At 32.9% G+C, this 18,081-nt stretch overlaps 1 protein-coding gene across 1 annotated transcript in view; it reads right to left on the reverse strand.

Annotated features, from left to right (window-relative positions):
* Window positions 1-1,088: 1,088 nt before the first annotated feature.
* LOC138317308 (YLP motif-containing protein 1-like) overlaps window positions 1,089-18,081 on the reverse strand; it is a 35,502-nt gene continuing 18,509 nt past the window's right edge. Inside the window, exons 14-20 of the mRNA XM_069258875.1 lie at window positions 16,936-17,019; window positions 16,539-16,622; window positions 15,673-15,768; window positions 8,357-8,405; window positions 7,897-8,018; window positions 7,577-7,753; window positions 1,089-2,767 (exon numbers count right to left, since the gene is read on the reverse strand). Of these exons, the coding sequence (XP_069114976.1) occupies window positions 7,607-7,753; window positions 7,897-8,018; window positions 8,357-8,405; window positions 15,673-15,768; window positions 16,539-16,622; window positions 16,936-17,019 (582 nt within the window). The 3' untranslated portion in view covers window positions 1,089-2,767; window positions 7,577-7,606. The remainder of the gene's footprint in view (window positions 2,768-7,576; window positions 7,754-7,896; window positions 8,019-8,356; window positions 8,406-15,672; window positions 15,769-16,538; window positions 16,623-16,935; window positions 17,020-18,081) is intronic.

Here is an 18,081-nt window from a genome sequence, read left to right on the forward strand (position 1 = left end):
GACATTTGAGCTGCCACACAGTCTTCCCACATAAGCGATATCCGCACCCCTCGAGTTGTTTTAATACAGAGCAGTTAAGTTGGAAGCAAATTGTTTAATAACAATTTCATTTGAGAAAAATCTACGGACTATGTAAGTTTCTGTATGATAAAACAACATTGCAAATGGATATCATCTTAGATGTTTATCTTGTTTATTAGTTGATAGTGTTTGCCAGTTATTCCATTATTTCTATGCAAAAACGTGTGGGGTTTGTTCACTCCGAATGTACACTGTTTTCAACATTTGACCTAAGTAAAAAAAAAACAAAACAAAAACACACACAATACTATTTGAATAATTTATACATGATCAGCATGCATTTATGCATGTTACTGTTATTTTAATAAGTGACTTGGGAATAAAAACTAATGTATTTTCAATATTACAATATCAAACGAGGATATACCCTGCTGCATTTTTTTTTTAAATCTTATCATCATTCAGGAAGCAACAGATCATTACTTCAATAGTTTGACAATACAATTTCATCATCGTGGGTCACATTAAAGAATAAGAACTTCCTATAAAGGATATCTTATTACTAATGTAAGAAAAGTACCAGCCACCAATATAAGGTATTGAATCTCGTGCAACATTTTGGATCATCCTTCATCATCGACAACTCAGATTTTGAAAAAAATACCTGGTCGATTGCAGCTCAAATGTTAACTAGCATCAAGCTAGCATCGGTCAATCGAATTCGGATCTTCACTAAAGGTGGCCTTTTCATCTAGGCCTACAATTTTGTTCTTCATCTGTGGTGGTAGCATCGGTCAAGCGCAACAAGGTCTTCTACTCTCCTAGGTCTAGATGACATATGATATATCGCGTTATCGACATAAGATTATAACAAATATGTGTTCAAAAAACCAGTTTGTTTTGGAATGGAACTTGATAATAAATTTCAAAAATATTAAACTAAAGATAATTAAATGACATGCAACACAAACAAACTTTGGAAATAATGAAATAGAAATAAAATGGGACAATAAGGAAATGATAACGTAATTATACATTACCTGTGAATGACTGAACCGACAAAAACAAACAGGGATCAAGACGACACAGCTCATTTTAATTCATTCATCTTACACTTAATATTTACAATCAATACGAATAAAATAATACAATGCTTACATATTTTTTCAGTGATTATTTCTATATTATACCATTCGAATTGCTTTACATATCAACATGACAAAACCAAGAAAAGTAACATTTAATTTCACGACACTTTTGGGATCTTAATTCGAGGTACAATGAAGAATTGGTCTGCAGTAGCGGTCAGCCGGAATCGTCTACACCCGAGCTTTCTTGGTCAGTCGAAATCGTATCTTTACTCACGTGGCAGTTGATAATCACACCTGATCAACTCTCGACATGGCGTTGGTAAGTCGTATTTGGGTCTTTATACGAAGTAGCAGTAGTATAATCAACCCTGGTCTTTACTCGAAGTAGCATGTGCAGCTTGAATCGAATTGGAAGTTCGACTCGAACTCGAATCAGTGGTCAGCTGTAATTAGGACATTCTACTTATTTAGTATTAGTTCTTCTGAAATATTCCACATTACCAGCAAAACAAAAGATTACAGAATCACATGCAACACAAAACATTATGAAAACGAGATAGAAATAAAACCGAGAAGAAATTAGTGTTGATAGCATAGCCATATACTGTACATGAATAGGCGATAAAGACGACACAGCTCATTTGAAATGTATTAATATTACATGAGACATTTACATTCAATATAAATACAATAATAAAATGTTTACTGTCAGAAAATATTCAACTCTAATTTTACATCATTGGCAATGCTTCATAATCATATAAGATTGTTAAAATAATGACAACATCAAGGTAAGCTATCGAGTGTCTCATCAAATTCTGATCTTCAATCGAAGTGAAAGGGGTCAGCAGCAACTCGAATCTACAACTACGGAATCATATCAGCTACAACTTCAGATTTTTGCTGAGATGACACTGGTCAACTATTTACTAAAATCTCGAATCATATTTCATGATATTCCACCTAGTTTTCTTTTGAAGTATCCCGTCAACGGCGTAGGATTTTAAACAAATCAGTTTTCTTTGTATGAAATATTAAATACATCATGAAAACATGAAGTTAGCAATCAGGAAATTACATGCAATATGAAAAATATTGAAATCATGAGATGGAAACAAAACCGAACAGAAAGTAAATTTTGATAATGTAATCTAAGGATGGCGACCGACGAAAACAAAAAAGGACTATACAACTTTAATTTATTTCATTACACTTACACAATACATTGATAATCAACATGAATACAATAATAAAATCGTTCTGTTTCATGATCATTTCTACACATCAGTCGCTTAGCGTCAAATATTTCAAAGTTAAAACATGAGATTACTCACAATGAGAACACTCTTAGCGTCAAATATTTCAAAGTTAAAACATGAGATTACTCACAATGAGAACACTCTTAGCGTCAAATATTTCAAAGTTAAAACATGAGATTACTCACAATGAGAACACTACAAAGTATGAGAAGAAATGAAATCTATGACTGTATTTTTTTCCTAGCCTTCTTTGGATATCATTGTCCGCTGCATTGCACTCTATATCGCGGTTTTTCACATCCATTGTCCATTGTCCAATACACGTCATTGAATTGTTTAATGTTGAGGCCAGAACAATCTCAACAGCATCAGCCGAGGTCGGAATTCTCACACAACCTGTCAACATAACAAAACAAAAATAACATTCATGCATTTTAACAACCTCTATCAACAAAACCATAATTTTATCATATGGTGGATTATAACGTATAACTAATCAAAAAAAATTGCCTCGCCTACCCGCTTTCCATTATAATGCTCTAAATTCCATCCCATTGTTAGGATACATGTAGCAGTAAGATTTTGGATTTAGAAACATAAATGTTAAAAAGTTTAACACAAATAAAATATAAAGCAAATTTTCAAAAAAAAAAAAAAAAAAATTCAATCGGAGGCCATTTTTTTTTATCGTGAGTGGACTTTACAAAGATGTTGATGCCGCCGTCGTTCTTGCCGGAAAAGCAACACCATAGTACCACATTCCTCGACTATCGTCAAACGAGAGATAAAAATAAAATCAAGTGTTTTATGTTCTTTTAAAGATGCTCCACCGCCGACAGAGCATAAATGATATTAATCAATTGAAAAATAATTGGTGTTTAATCGTGTATATATATGCCTAATTAACACAAAAATAAATATAAAATAATCTATTTCACCTTTGGTGCATGCGCAATCAGTACTTCATTCCATATATGATATAGTGTCATGGAATTTTTTCGGGATGCATTTAATTATTTTTCATCTTTTAACTTGCAGTAAAATTAGAAGCTCAAACTTTTCAATGGTGGTAATGGTGTAAAGTAAGTAAATTTTGTAACTGAAGAAAAATACTAAATTGTCTGCTCCTGTTTTTTATAGTGAAAAAATACCATTTATCAGCGGTGGAGCATCTTTAACGACGATAGGCCCTACAAAATATTCTATTGAAAATCTTTCTTAAATTCTAACATTATCAATTACTTTTACTCCAATGTCGTCTACAACACGCGCGCGCTATCTACAACGCAGTACCGAATTCATTCGCTTCTCAAACACGATAAAACTAGAATTAATATGAAACAATGTCTAGAAAATAACCTTTATATGAGTAGTCATCACATCAACTTCATAAGTAGTTTAGTATAAAATTATACCATAAATTTATTAAATTAGTGAAGTTTATTCATCATCACTTCAAAAGCATCATCGACCAACCTCCATTGATAAGGATTTATATAGAGGGTGTAATATGATAAATATGTGATATGTACACGGGTTACATTAAACCAGCTGATACAATTTAAGTAATCACACCGGTGGATGTTGTTGTGAGGAAGCCCAGGGACGTTTTTGTTTAATTTGATGGCAATCAATCATAAAACAGACCTACTTCAGGATGCTCTCCATAAACATAGTTACAGAAGGAAACGATAAGAATGGGATTTAACTCTAGTGTGAAACCGATATCCAAAAAGACATTTCATCGACTGGCAATAAAGTAATGGACTAGGCTGATGTTATGGGGTGAAAAATGAGGCAAACTGTCAATGTGAAATAGCACAGACATTAACAAGAGCTAGCGGTGTGGTATGTATGTTTACCTACAGCCTATAGAAGAGGAAATCAATTTCAGTTTCAAGACTCAACAATTCCTTAATTTGTTGTTATCAATCTATCTGTGTCTATGGAAACAGCTATAACAGTACTTGATTAAAACGTCCGAGTGCTCAAGTGTTTAAGCCAATAACACCTCTATGTTAGTGCGATAGTGGGGCTCATGGGGCTCAACGTTGGAACAGTTTTACGACTTAATTTTCATTTCAGAATAAAGCTTGTATATTATTATCGTTGCTGTGCGTAAAAGCCTTGTAACCAGCATCTGGTTTCATCTTTGTAAGTATTGCCGAACGTAAAATGGGTTTTCTAAACAAAAAATGGCGTAGCTAAAGCTTTGACAAAAATGATAGGTAATAAATTAAACTTCAGGTGTGGTTAGTTTCTGTAACCAACACTCTTTGTCAGAAGGTCATTATCTAAAAAGAATTTGCTACCAAAACACTCCTAAGTAACATACAGACCTCCTTTGCTTCCATAGAAAACTCAATCCAAAAAGATACTGACCATTTGGAATTTTAAAAATCAGATTAAATAAAACTGTTTAGCAATTTTAGACACACATGGGGTTTTCTATTAAGTTAGAATTAGCCGATGTTTCGTTGTATATAAATAATGTGAAAGTAATGGGGGTTACGTGGAACTGGTGGGGGCTCTGGCCTTTCTCGAACACAGCTACAACCAGGCTGTGTTTGAAACGACAGTAATGGACGAGCCATATGGATCCATGTTTCAACACACAGCTGCAAACACGGAACACCCTATAAAGTGCCACTTCATATACAATTACCAGTAATGGTGTTACTCAAGTAGCAATGGCTTGCCTCTGTAACGTATTGCCTATTACCTAAAGGTGGAACAGTTTATTCTATGGCAAACGTACTTTAAACACGATCATTAATGTGGATTATTATTCTTAAACGATCCATTATCACTAAATACCCGGATGTAATGAAGAACGATAACTCTGGAATTTTCAAATGCACAATAGTATACCTACGGCAAACGTGCATACATAAAATATAACTGCAATTTTGCGGTAATAATATTCTAGCGCATTTTCGCTTTGCGTATTTTCTACTAAAATATGACTGCTAAACGCATCTTCAGTAAGTTAGTATAGCGATTATTACGAACGCGTGGAATCAAGCTAAAATTCCATTGCTTTCAAATAGATATATTTACGGTACTTGGTATGACGTACTTAATATTGCTACAAAAGAAAGGGGAATTGATAATGGCCGGTTATATTACTACTGCATTGATATTGCATATTATTATATAACTGCATTTTTGATTATCATGTACATGAACACCAAAATTAATGAAACCCAATTGTTTCATCTTCATGCTATCTATATAGTGCATACATGTAGTCAACGTTGTATGCAACATAATGCAAATGGATGGGGATAATATATAGAGGGAATGTTTTTGAGAGTCGGTATTGCCCCGTTTCAGAAAGGTGTTTCCCCCATCGCCTGGGGCCGACTGACCCATGTTCAACTGCTGTTCACATGGAACCCTTCTCCACTTCAGTCTTCAAAGTTCCAAATTGAACGTCTAAAGGAATGTTCAGTTTATTCTATTCTTAACAACGAGTTTATTATGTGGACGAAATACGTCATGTCATGTAAGTTGCTACATCTTTTAAAATGCTTCATTTATTGCTTCAGTCAATTTAAATCTTTCAGATCTTTGAATCTTTTACAATTACAAATAAATATAAATAAATAACAATCATTGCTTCAACTTCACCTCAGATTCCAATACACATTCTATGCATTAAAATAGCGTTTGGGTGTTAAAGAGAAGGGCATTCTTCCAGTTCCTGTATAAAATCAGGAGTTTAATTCACATCAAAATGAGTTCTTACATCTGGGTGGTCGATTGTGAAGTTTTAACAGTATAAATCAGTTCACTTTGGGGGAAAATCTCATGTTAAGTATTTGTTTTTCTCTGTTTTGTATCATTCAGCATTGAAGAGTGCACAGGTATATAGAGCTGGGTGAATGGGCAGACTGGCGACGCGGCTACCGTAATCTCGATAGCTATAGCAAAGCAATACTTCTGAGCCATTGAAACACGCCTGGGGTCTGGCGGATAGCAAATCACCCATCAACACACACATGCATTAAATTCAAACCTGACACCTCATCAATGACAGCAATATGAACCCTGACAAGTAAGAGCCATGTATTTTGTTGAATATAACTGTCTCCACTAATTTGAATAACAGCCCAGATTACATGGTTCAAAGCCTGCCTAAAGACGACAGGCTCTTAGACATCATAAAACATTAGCTATCACTATATATATTTCAAATCTTCCGCTGGTAATCAAATAAATCGGGTATAAACAAGTGAAAATTACCCAGATTACGTGAAGATTACCATCAGTAACATGTGTTTTGTATCCAGTGAATTGAGAAAGGCGGCCAGTGTATCGGGGGACACCCACTGTGTTCAAATACTTACAACATTATCACAGTTATATAACATATTTATAAACCTCCACTGCAATAACACTGCACATCAAATGATAAGTCGTCAGTGTTTCCTTAAGCAGCATTTCATATTTACAAACAATGCAGATTATCTAAACTTACTGTTGAAAACATTTCAAACAAAATGATATTCCCAGTTCAAAGTCTAAAATCTGAGCAGAATTTGTCCTGATAAGTCTGTCTTCTATTACGTGAAGTCCTAAGTAGATACAAACTTTTATTGTCAATCTCGAAACCGCGTGCGTCATTCACGGAAGTTTGGAGCAAGTGAAAGAAAATCACGAAGCGTCTGTCTCGCACTATGGACCGAATTCACGGTTGACGATGCCTGCACTGTCTAGATAACTCTGATCTAAGGACATATAAAATGTGCAATAATTCTAAATTTACGGAAATAAATTTTCAAACTGGTGCAACAAACCCACTGATATTAGCATGATTGTGCCATTCAGAGGGTTCATAAATGGTAATCTTAGCTGTACCTAGTTGAGTATACCCCAACGGCTACAAAAATTTATATATTTTATTTATATGTAAGTATATCTTATAAAATTCATATACAAGTATTTCTTTGTTATTTTCTCATCATTATGATAAAAATGTATCGCGAGCAGCAGATGATCAAACTAACAATAGCTCAAAAACCGAATTTAAAAGAAACATTGCCGATTCTGTAACGTTTTTCAACATCACATCAACAAACCATGTTTTTACCTACGTGGTATTTAGTTTTAAAGCTACATGTTTTATTTTAAATTCCATTGTAACAAATCACAAGTCAATCTCCTTTCTTTTTATTTTAATCCATTGATAATGATAACTACCTTTTTAGTTTGAAAACAGATTAAAAACCATTAGAAGTATTTCGTTCGATTTAGTTGTCGGTCAGCAAATGAATGGTCAGTTATTCTCTCCCAATCCTGCTGTGTCTGGCCAACAACGAAGCCAATCTCCCGCCGTCGTGATTGGTTTTTCCTCTCCTCTATATCGGCCCATTGAACCTGGAAAATATATATATTATAGAGGTTATTATGTTTATATTGTGAAAATGATGTCTGGTTTAAAATAGAAGAGAAGTTCAATAGATAATTAGGTTGACAAAATTCCAGTAAATTAACCATGAATCTTGTACGAGGCCTCTTACCCTCTTCTTTCCTGGTATAGAAGGACGAGACATGATGTCGTCTGCCAGCTGTAAGAAATCCTCCATTGATGTTGGGTCTGGTGAACGCTTTCGTTTTCCATGACGAAGACCGTCCAACTTGTCTATTTCGACAAAAACATATGACATAATGAAATAAATTGCTTTACATTTATGATGTCTTTATGTGGTATTTGAAAATTAATGGAATTTAGGCTTACTCCTATCAAAATACAGTTTCGTCAGATAGAATCCCAATCATTATGACAAACTCAAAAGAGGCAAAAAATAAACGTGTCGAAAGTAGTCAAATTATTTGCTTATATACCCAGCATGGATTGGCGTTATCATGGCTACCCATTTCTTTTGATTACGACTACATGTATTATCCTATCAAATTGCTACCTGATTCCTATTTCTGAAGAGAGACTATGCGTAGTTTCGAAGTGGTTTGAACACTTACCTAAATGCTCCTCGGATGTGTCCAACTCCCAGCGACTTTTCTTGTATGCCTGATAAAACAGCAACATGGAAATATATACATGAAACATTAATCAATTAATATATTTATATATATGTAAGTATTGACAACAGACAAATTTCATGTATTAAGGAGAGACAACAAAAAGATGATGAAAACCCAGTAACTGCCAACTCAATTTTCGTTGAATAAATTTAAAAACGTAATTATATATTATTATATCGCAAAAAAGCAGGTTTTTTTTTCTTTCAAATTAAACTGAAGCTGAATTGATTTTCATATTTTGAAGAATATACTGGTTATGTTTATTAATATGATAATTGGCTTTTAGAACATGATGAGTTGGCGTTTTAGCTGTTCAACAATATATAATTCCTATTATTGACCTATTTTGGGTGAATATGAGAAGTTCTTTACGGTATAAATAATCGAATTCACCCAAAATTAGGTAAATCACTGTTTTATTACATAGTATTACAATAATCATGAATACTTAGGTTAAATGAGCAGATATTCAAAATCGTTTTCAGCTGTTCATAAGATACCGAATCGAATCGTTTATCGCCCGCCATTTTCACTTAAATGAGCCAACGACGTTACACGCTTCTGATTGGTCAAAAATGTTGTGAATTTGATTGTGCGGGTGTCTTTACGGGTCATTGGACCGGTGCGGATCATTGAACCGGTGATTTATAGTACACTCGGTTGTTCGAGTCAGTGTAATACCGCGACATGTTTGGGCATATGAAATGTATTTTGACCAATCAGCATGCATGAGAAAAGACAATTTCGTCAAAATACATTGGAGTCATAGAACCAAATGTTCATTTCTTAACACTATGCGAACTTTAGCAGATACTATAACAATTATATATAACAGTAGTTATATAATAACTATAACAAAAGAAGGCAGACATGTTTTGTCCATTTGTCACCAATAGCATCAATGATATTTCAAATAAATCTTCTCTACTTTGTAAAATATATTTATTGTCCAAGTGAATATGCTTGATGATGTTTTCATAAATCTAAAGCCATATGAAACAGTTTCAAAAGGCTTCAAATATTGATGATTGGTGCAATTACCGGATACAAATGTTCAAGCAAAGGACCAGATATAGAAGATGTGGTGAGATCTTAGAGCCACACTTGATTACTCACCAATATCAGGATAACAAAGTACAGCGTAGTATAACATAGCTTATCGTAGCGATCAATGTATATGTATCGCTTCACCAGAACATAAAACAAATGAATTTTCAGCTCAGAATCTTTATGTTACTACTAGATAGTAGCATTTAATATATTGGGAAATAAGCAAAATTTCGTTCATTTCCCAATACATAGGGATTGTAGGATGCAATATATACGTGTATTATACAGTTAAATTAAATTACTTAATAAGAAACAGCTTCGGGGTGTAAAGCATATTTCAACAACGAAATTGCATTCATTACAGTATCAGATTGTAAAGAAAGCCAAACTATCATTTTCATAATTACATGATGATAATTGTATTTCTATGAATCACGTAGAAATAAAACATTTCATATTTCGACCTTTGGTTACAACATATCTACAAGACATCCATGTCTACAATTGAGGACCAACGTGACAGTATCATAATTAGTACTGACTGTGATATACTTTATGTACATATATAGCATGTATTTTGTTTTACTGACTTTCGAGGACTATGCGGTAAATTAGCACTAAGTTAAGCATGTTATCCTCTTTAAATATTAATATTACTTTTATATGCATGGTACTTAGTGTCCTCCTTGCCAAAACAACATGTTGCATTTTTGGATAAGAAAAATTGTTTCCTAAATAATTTTTTATATATTTATTTATATCATTTCCTTCCAAAAACAATAAGTTGCATTTTGGGATCAGGAAAATACTGTTGCTTAGTATACTATTTTTGTATTGATACAAGCTTTCTTCAATTCCACAGATATTTCAAGATATTTCAAAATGAACATCAGTATCATGGCAATATAATCTTTGTAACCTAAAAGGATCATAAAGATAATACATTTCGCGAGAACAATTCTGGGGTTCGTTTCCATAGAAAATACTATGTTATAATGTAAGTGAATACTATGTTATAATGTAAGTGAATACTATGTTATAATGTAAGTGATAAAAGTTAACAACTGTTCCCCGGAGGTAATACCAAAAACAAAGATTAGATGGACAGGGCTTAGGGCTTTTTCACGATCATGGTGTAAAGTTCGCTTAATATAATAGGCACCAGTTATAGCTGTTTTCAAGCAGTCTATAAATGATGCTGACAATTCATTCATTTCAGTTTTGTCTGCCATGTGGTTATATCAAACGCTACGACACCAGTTTCTTCTGCTCGCCTTAGTTACATGACACATATGTCTTTATACGGTATGTATGCTATTGTTTGTAATGAAATACTAGCAGTTGACTGATGTCTATAGCATTGACAATATATTAATAACGTGAAAAGCATGAACTTAAACTTTTTCCTCATTTAAAATTCACTCATACAGGGGGGCACAACAAACTGGCATCAACATATCAAATAGAAGTCGAGTATTTACTAATATAATTCAACATGTTCCGTTTGAAGTAGGGTACATTGTATATTGAAATACGGAATTTCTGAGAATATTTCTTCAGCAGCTGCAACTTTTGCAACAAAAGTTGAAATGAGAATGACAATGTAACCATCTTAATAAAATAGTATCTGTAAAGAGGAGCTGTCCCTTCTGATGAAATAAGATGAATAATTTCCAACTGACTCTGTATGTATCATAAGAAAAGTATGTTCACTGTCGTACTAAGTGTGATATTGATTTTAGATTTCCATTGAATTGGGTTTGTTAAGGTAACATGGAGTCAAAGTGACTTTCAATATCTCAATAATGCATGTGTTTTCACAATCTTGATATAAATCCATTAAACAACAAAATCTTTTGCTTCTATGAGACTATTATGCAGTTACTTTAGATGTCATGGTGTGATATGATGTTGAGATTCTAAAATATTTAAACGATAAACTTTAAGTAGCCGTATAGCTTGTTAAACTATAACAAATTATAACATATAGCGTTACTTGAAGTAACACTGGAACAACTCTACTGTTAGATTATTTAGCTCAATATGATAAACCACAGGATATGGTATATATTAGGTATATAATACATGGTAATATAGTATACGTGGAATGACAGTGTCAGGTGGAACAGTTGACACCAAATTTGCTACTAATACCATTACATCTATGGAAGTATATGGTTTACTTTTGACATAAATATGCCAATAACTGCATCCATAAAGGAATGATATATGTTATTCTCAATAATATATATTATTCCAAAGGACACATCTGTTAAACACATCCTTAGAAGAATGAGAATATGTTTCACATGCAACACTAAATGTGCTATGTTTGCATTTATTGTAGAGCATGTTTCTTATATGGAACAGATCAAGTTGATCTTTATTAGAACAGAAATCGCACTTCACAACAAAGTTGCCAAAAAGTAGTAGATTTATGGCAGGTTAAGTTTAATGATTAACACTAAATATATGTATTATGATAGAAAATGTACAAAAAAACTACATGTACAGATATATTGATTATAATAAATCAGTTTTAAAACAGTTGTAATATACCATCAGCATACATAGACTGACCATAGACTACAACTACTAAAAACTACAAAGAATATGATGTATTTACCTTGATAAATATTGATCTCTATAACAGATAACAGGCATCAATAAGAAGACATGTTTATTTTCTTCCATACAGGATGTTTTGGCTGCTTATGGATGTTTTGGCTGCTTATCAAGTATCATTTTTGCTTAGAAAATACACATTCCATTACTTTATAATGGTCTGAAATGCATTTTCACATTGGGCTGGCCTTCCAATCTCCCTTTTAGAGAAGCCTCCAATAATTTTGCACAAAGAGCATTCCAGAAATCACAACAGATTTGTTGTCATGGATAGAAGTCATTTTATAGATCTGTGTTTATAGTACATACATATATTTGCTACATGCATTCTCTTGCTAGACGTTCTTTGTATGGAATGGGAGGGAGGAGGCATAATTATCCTTCATGAAAAGCGGGCCAATGATTTTTATAATTTAACGCAATGTTCCCCTACTGACAATTTCCCCCTACTGACAATTTGGATTGCCTGGAAGTGCTATATATCTTATTGTTGTGTTGTGAAAGCAGCGTCAATTTTGTAATAATTGTGTTTTTGGAAGTTAATGCATGCATTTCCAGATATTACTGAAATTTCTAACAATGTAGTGTGTGGCAGGCATCTTGACCTCACTGTTTGCTTATTGCGTATATCAATCTATATATACTCTGTACATTATATGTAAAGGGTATATATAAATTTCTTGATTTCATATTTCTATTGGTAGAGTGGAAATCATGCTGAAAGCAGGAAGCTGAAATCTTATTTCGTATGAAATCTAAATAACTTAAAAACATTATATATGTAATCAATTTATTGTCATTCACATTTTCATTTTTTAATATTGGGCATGACTTAATTCAGTAGATATAGTAAAGTTGTGTTTTGTATGTAGTTTTATCTCAATATGATAATAATAGACCTTGCTATTACCTGTAACACAATCAATGTATAATATACTGTATAATCATCTGGTATATTAGTACTACCATTGAGTATACGACACAAACCATTATCAAACATACATTGATAGGCAAGTGGTATACCAAGGGCATTAACCTGTGTATGGTGATACTACAGACTACAGTACTAGATATCTTACATCAGATGTTTGAATACATAATTGCTGGCAAATAAAAATATTTCAGATACACACAAGTTGTCCTTGATAGGTATATCTGAATTCATTTTCTCTCTTTGTTTATACCAACTATTTGGGAATGGATAAGGACATCAACTTGAGACAAGATGATCGTTTGGGTAGTCTTTTATGCCAGTGGGGGGTGGGGGGGGGGTGTTTGGGAAATCTCTTTCTGCAAGGTTGTTTGGTTACTAAGGGGTCGTTTCGGAAATCTTTTTGTCAGAGGGTTGCTTGGGTAATCATATTTTTAGAGGGTCCTTTGGGATGGGTTTATATCTTAATATGTTTTTTATTCAAGTGAGTGCTTGAACATTCATTTAAAGATTATGACAGATAGAAATCATAATCTTCAAAGAGAATTGCAAACCTTGAAAATGGAGATATTGAATCTATCAGTATCATAATTCATAACATGATAATAATATTTTACCATATGACTGGTTAAGCACACAATACCTCATAGAGGATGCCCTTTTAGGAATTTGGCTATGCAAATTCTTTTTAATTCATTATTGAGTGAATTAAATGGAATTGTGCATTCTTCACAAAATATTTCTTACAAAATGCTATTGTTGGCAGTGATTATCTGAACAACAGTATATTTATATTCAGAACGGGGCTTTGTACAAGATTGAAAACATGTTCCAAATCCCATAGTATACATAAGATACAATAAAATATGTTTTATCAAATCAAATACAATCAGCAAACTTTACATAGTCTCTTGGTGTTGTAAATCATAACAGAAAAGGAGGACCTTTGGATACATTTTTTTAAACATTTTAGTCCCCTTATTCAAAAAGCTAGACAGAATCCGATTATCTTTCTACAATAGGGGAGCCTACACATACGGAAACTATAACACATTCAATGTACAATGTACATATATTTTTCTAGTTTTTTCCTCTCCAGTGTTTATTTCGAGTGTCCACCCTATAGTATTTCATAGATAACCAAAATTATATCCCCAATGTCTGTGTTTAATTTAGATTATCATTAATATGGTTTTTGTTCTATTACAACAAGAGAATTGGTGAAGAACATAAATTAATTCCTGATGCATAATCATCTCTATTTAAAGTAAAATCCAGCGTAGGAATTTGTTCATTCTTATAATTACCACAAATCTTTATAACACTAGGACACTGTTTATAATCTGATATGCCTTTATAGTCACTATTGCTTATTCCTTCAAAAAGAAACAGTACTGACTTTATGCAGCACGAGGCTTACCGTTTATTACTTCAAAAAAAACCAGTATCATTAGTATTATGATTTCAATGATGGAAATTGATATATATATATCACAATGGCAGTAACATCCATAAATAAATAAACACTATTTTTAACTTCAACAAGGAATATTATCATTTCATTATCACTATTGCTTATTCCTTCAATAAGCAAAAGAAGCATCTAAATTATACACAAATGCTGCTTGTATCTCAATTGCTTATTCCTTCAATAAGGAACAGTAACATTAGATGCATCACTATAGTGTGTTACTTTAAAAAGGTACAGTATCATCTGTATTAGTGATTTCAATATCATTACGTGTATCACTGTTGCTTATTCCTTCAATAAGGAACAGTACCATTATATTATCACTTGCTCATTCCTTCAATATGGAAGTAACATTAGATTATCACTGTTGTTTATTCCTTCAATAAATAAATACTGCTTAATACTTCAATAAAGAACAGTATTGTCTGCTGTACGCATAGTAATTGCTTATTCCTTCAATAAGGAACAGTAACATAAGTGCATCACTATTGCTTACTACTTCAAAAATGTAAGTTATCATCAGTATTAGTGATTTCAATATCACTAGGTGTACTATTGTTGCTTATTCAAAAGGGAACAGTACTGTTAGGTGTATTACTATTGCTTATTCCTTCAATAAGGAAGAGAAGCATGTATATGTATACTGCTTGATACTTCAATGAAGAACACTACCGTCTGTCTCAAGCATCACTATTGCTTATTCTTTTAATAAGGAACAATTCCATTATGTTATCAATGTTACTTATTCCTTCAATAAGGAAAAGTAAGATCCATATCATATATTGATAATGACTATTGCTTAATAAATGTAATGTACCACCTATCTTATGTATCACTCCTGCTTATTCTTTCAATAAGGAACAGCATGATTAAGTGTGTCACAGTTGCTTATTCCTTCAATAAGGAACAGCATGATTAAGTGTGTCACAGTTGCTTATTCCTTCCCTAAATCTGTCTTGTACAAGTTTGTACAGACAGAAAGACTACTTAAGTCTTAAGTGACGACAGAACCGTTCTGAGAACCGCCACCACAGCGTTGACTTACCTTACATGCCAACTACAAGCTACTACACGAACATGCCCCTCCTTACTCTTGCTGCCATCCACTGAAAAGGAACTTAAGTTAGTACACAACAACATCAGTCAGAGGAACTAGTAGATGTAACGAGTACTTACCCCTCCAAACCGGTTATCTACCGAGTCATCGTCATCATCTCCTGATTTAGCTTTCCTCTTTTCTCCTGTCTCCTGCACTTCATCTTCCATTTCCACCTGGAATATTAACGAATCTTTCTTTCATTGTGATAATCACTCAGTATTTATCAGAACTGCTTCAAACAAGCAAACTGATAATTACTGAAGTATGAACAATATCCCCAATCAGATGAAGCAATTGAATGAATTTCAAAAATTTTGTTAGACTTCTATATGAAGCATATCCTTCAAAATTTCATGAATCTTGGATGGATAACTGCAAAGTTTATACACAATGAATTTCCCCTTCACACAATGATGTAAACCACATATGGACCAAGTATTTTTCAGTCCTATGGTAGAAGTTAAGAAGTATTTTCAAGAACATACTGTATTTCCTAAAGTCGAACCAGTGGGCAAGACCTAGATACTTTTGTACAATTTTTTTTCCCTTTCATTCAGCGGTGCTTCAGATCAAAGAACCATCAATGATTTGTACCTTTTTGGGTACCAAAATCTGACAATTTTTCAAGTAAGAATTCAACTGTAACAATGATCAGATATGTTCATTAAGTTATCTAATTGCTATAAGCATTATGTCTGAGAGCATCATACAGAATTACTGGTACAGAATTCACCGTTTGTAAGCATGTCTCCATGTACCGAACCACAGTCTGAATACTGTGCATACCGTAGCACCATGCGGTCTCACAAGGTATAATTCTGGGGGTACACACTAATCTATGTACCCAGATAGTGTGATGACACATTGATTGTTTTCTTTAAATTAAAAGGTTTCTGATGATGAAAATATTAATTTGATGAGTAAAATGAATGAAGGCACTAACCTCTGTGATGGAAACTTCTTGTAAGAGTGTTCGGATGTCCAATCGTAGGTAGTGACGTGGCGTCTCTTCCCATTTCTTTTTCATCTGGAAAAAAAGGTTAACCAGATACATCACACTGAAAACTGAATGATTGCAGGCAAAACAGAGACAATTTGTATTTTAACACATAATTAATATTTTGTTTCAATTTATAAAGAAAATAGCACAATTTTGATGTACAAAGTTCAATGAAAAATCTGTGCTATCTTTGTATTCTGGAAAACATCAAACTGATAACTACACTGATGGCAAATCTGAGACAGTTTTGATATATAATCAATATTTATCTTATTAAAAAAAACACAGTTTTAACGTGTGGAATTCTACGAAACTGTACTGCGTATCATGTTATACATACCTTTTCCAATTCCTTCAAAGATCTTTTATGTGTATTTCTTTTGGCACATGTTGCAGCATCACCTTGTATTTCAGCAATATAAACCTGAAATAGAGACATTAGGGTAGTATATTTCAAATACAGCATAATTATATTATCACAGTTTTCAGTGTACATCAGAATTTATATTTCCTCAGTAAAGGCTATGGTTTCGGATCAAGGGTATTTCCTTTCTTTCCTCTTCAGGTAAAAATATGGGTGCCAGAACCCAGAGACAACAATGCCTAAGCAATGTCTTTGTTTGAGAGAGGTAAACTCTTATTGCTATTAGTGAAGGACTAGCAAATTAATTACTTCAAATAACATCATAAGCTCAAAATATAACCAAATTGATTTTACAATTTTTTTCCAACAAATATTGAAATTACAAATTAATAAATATTAATTGAATATTAAGCCTTGAGAAAAAAATATGTTGTTTTGAATTGAGATCATTCAATTGAAGCTAAAATGTGGTTTTAGTTCCTCCAGAACGATATAATATTATTAAAGTGATCTAAGGGAGGCAATCCATTTTGTCTATGAAACGTTATATGACTTGGACAGTATGTTCATGAAAACTTTTAATTAGTATTATTTGTTTTTTTATTAAATTTTTGTCTGTTATATATTTATGCACTTATGGTCCCCAAAATATATTGGAGTGTCATTCCATTCCATTAAACATTTTTTTATTGTTCTTTCTATCCAATGTTTTTTCCCTTAAAGATGCTCCACGGCTGACAAATGGTATTTTTTCACTATCAGAACAAGAGCAGACGATTAAGTAATTTTCTTCAGTTAAAAACGTTACTTACTTTACACCATTACCACCATTTAAAAGTATGAGCTTCTTATTTGATTTTAAGATAAAATATAAAAAAAATAATTAATTGCATCCCGAAAAAATTCCATGGCACCTCTATGGAATGAAGTACTGATTGCGCAAGCACCTAAAGCAAAATAATTTATTTTATATTATTTTTCGTGTTAATTAGACATATATATACACGATTAAACACCAATTATTGTTCAGATGTTGAATATCATTTATGCTCTGTCGGCGGTGGAGCATCTTTAAATAATCATCTGACTTGGTTTGTACTCATGTAAACCACACTATAGCAT

Source organism: Argopecten irradians, chromosome 3 (genome assembly GCF_041381155.1).
Source record: "Argopecten irradians isolate NY chromosome 3, Ai_NY, whole genome shotgun sequence".
Taxonomy (NCBI): domain Eukaryota; kingdom Metazoa; phylum Mollusca; class Bivalvia; order Pectinida; family Pectinidae; genus Argopecten; species Argopecten irradians.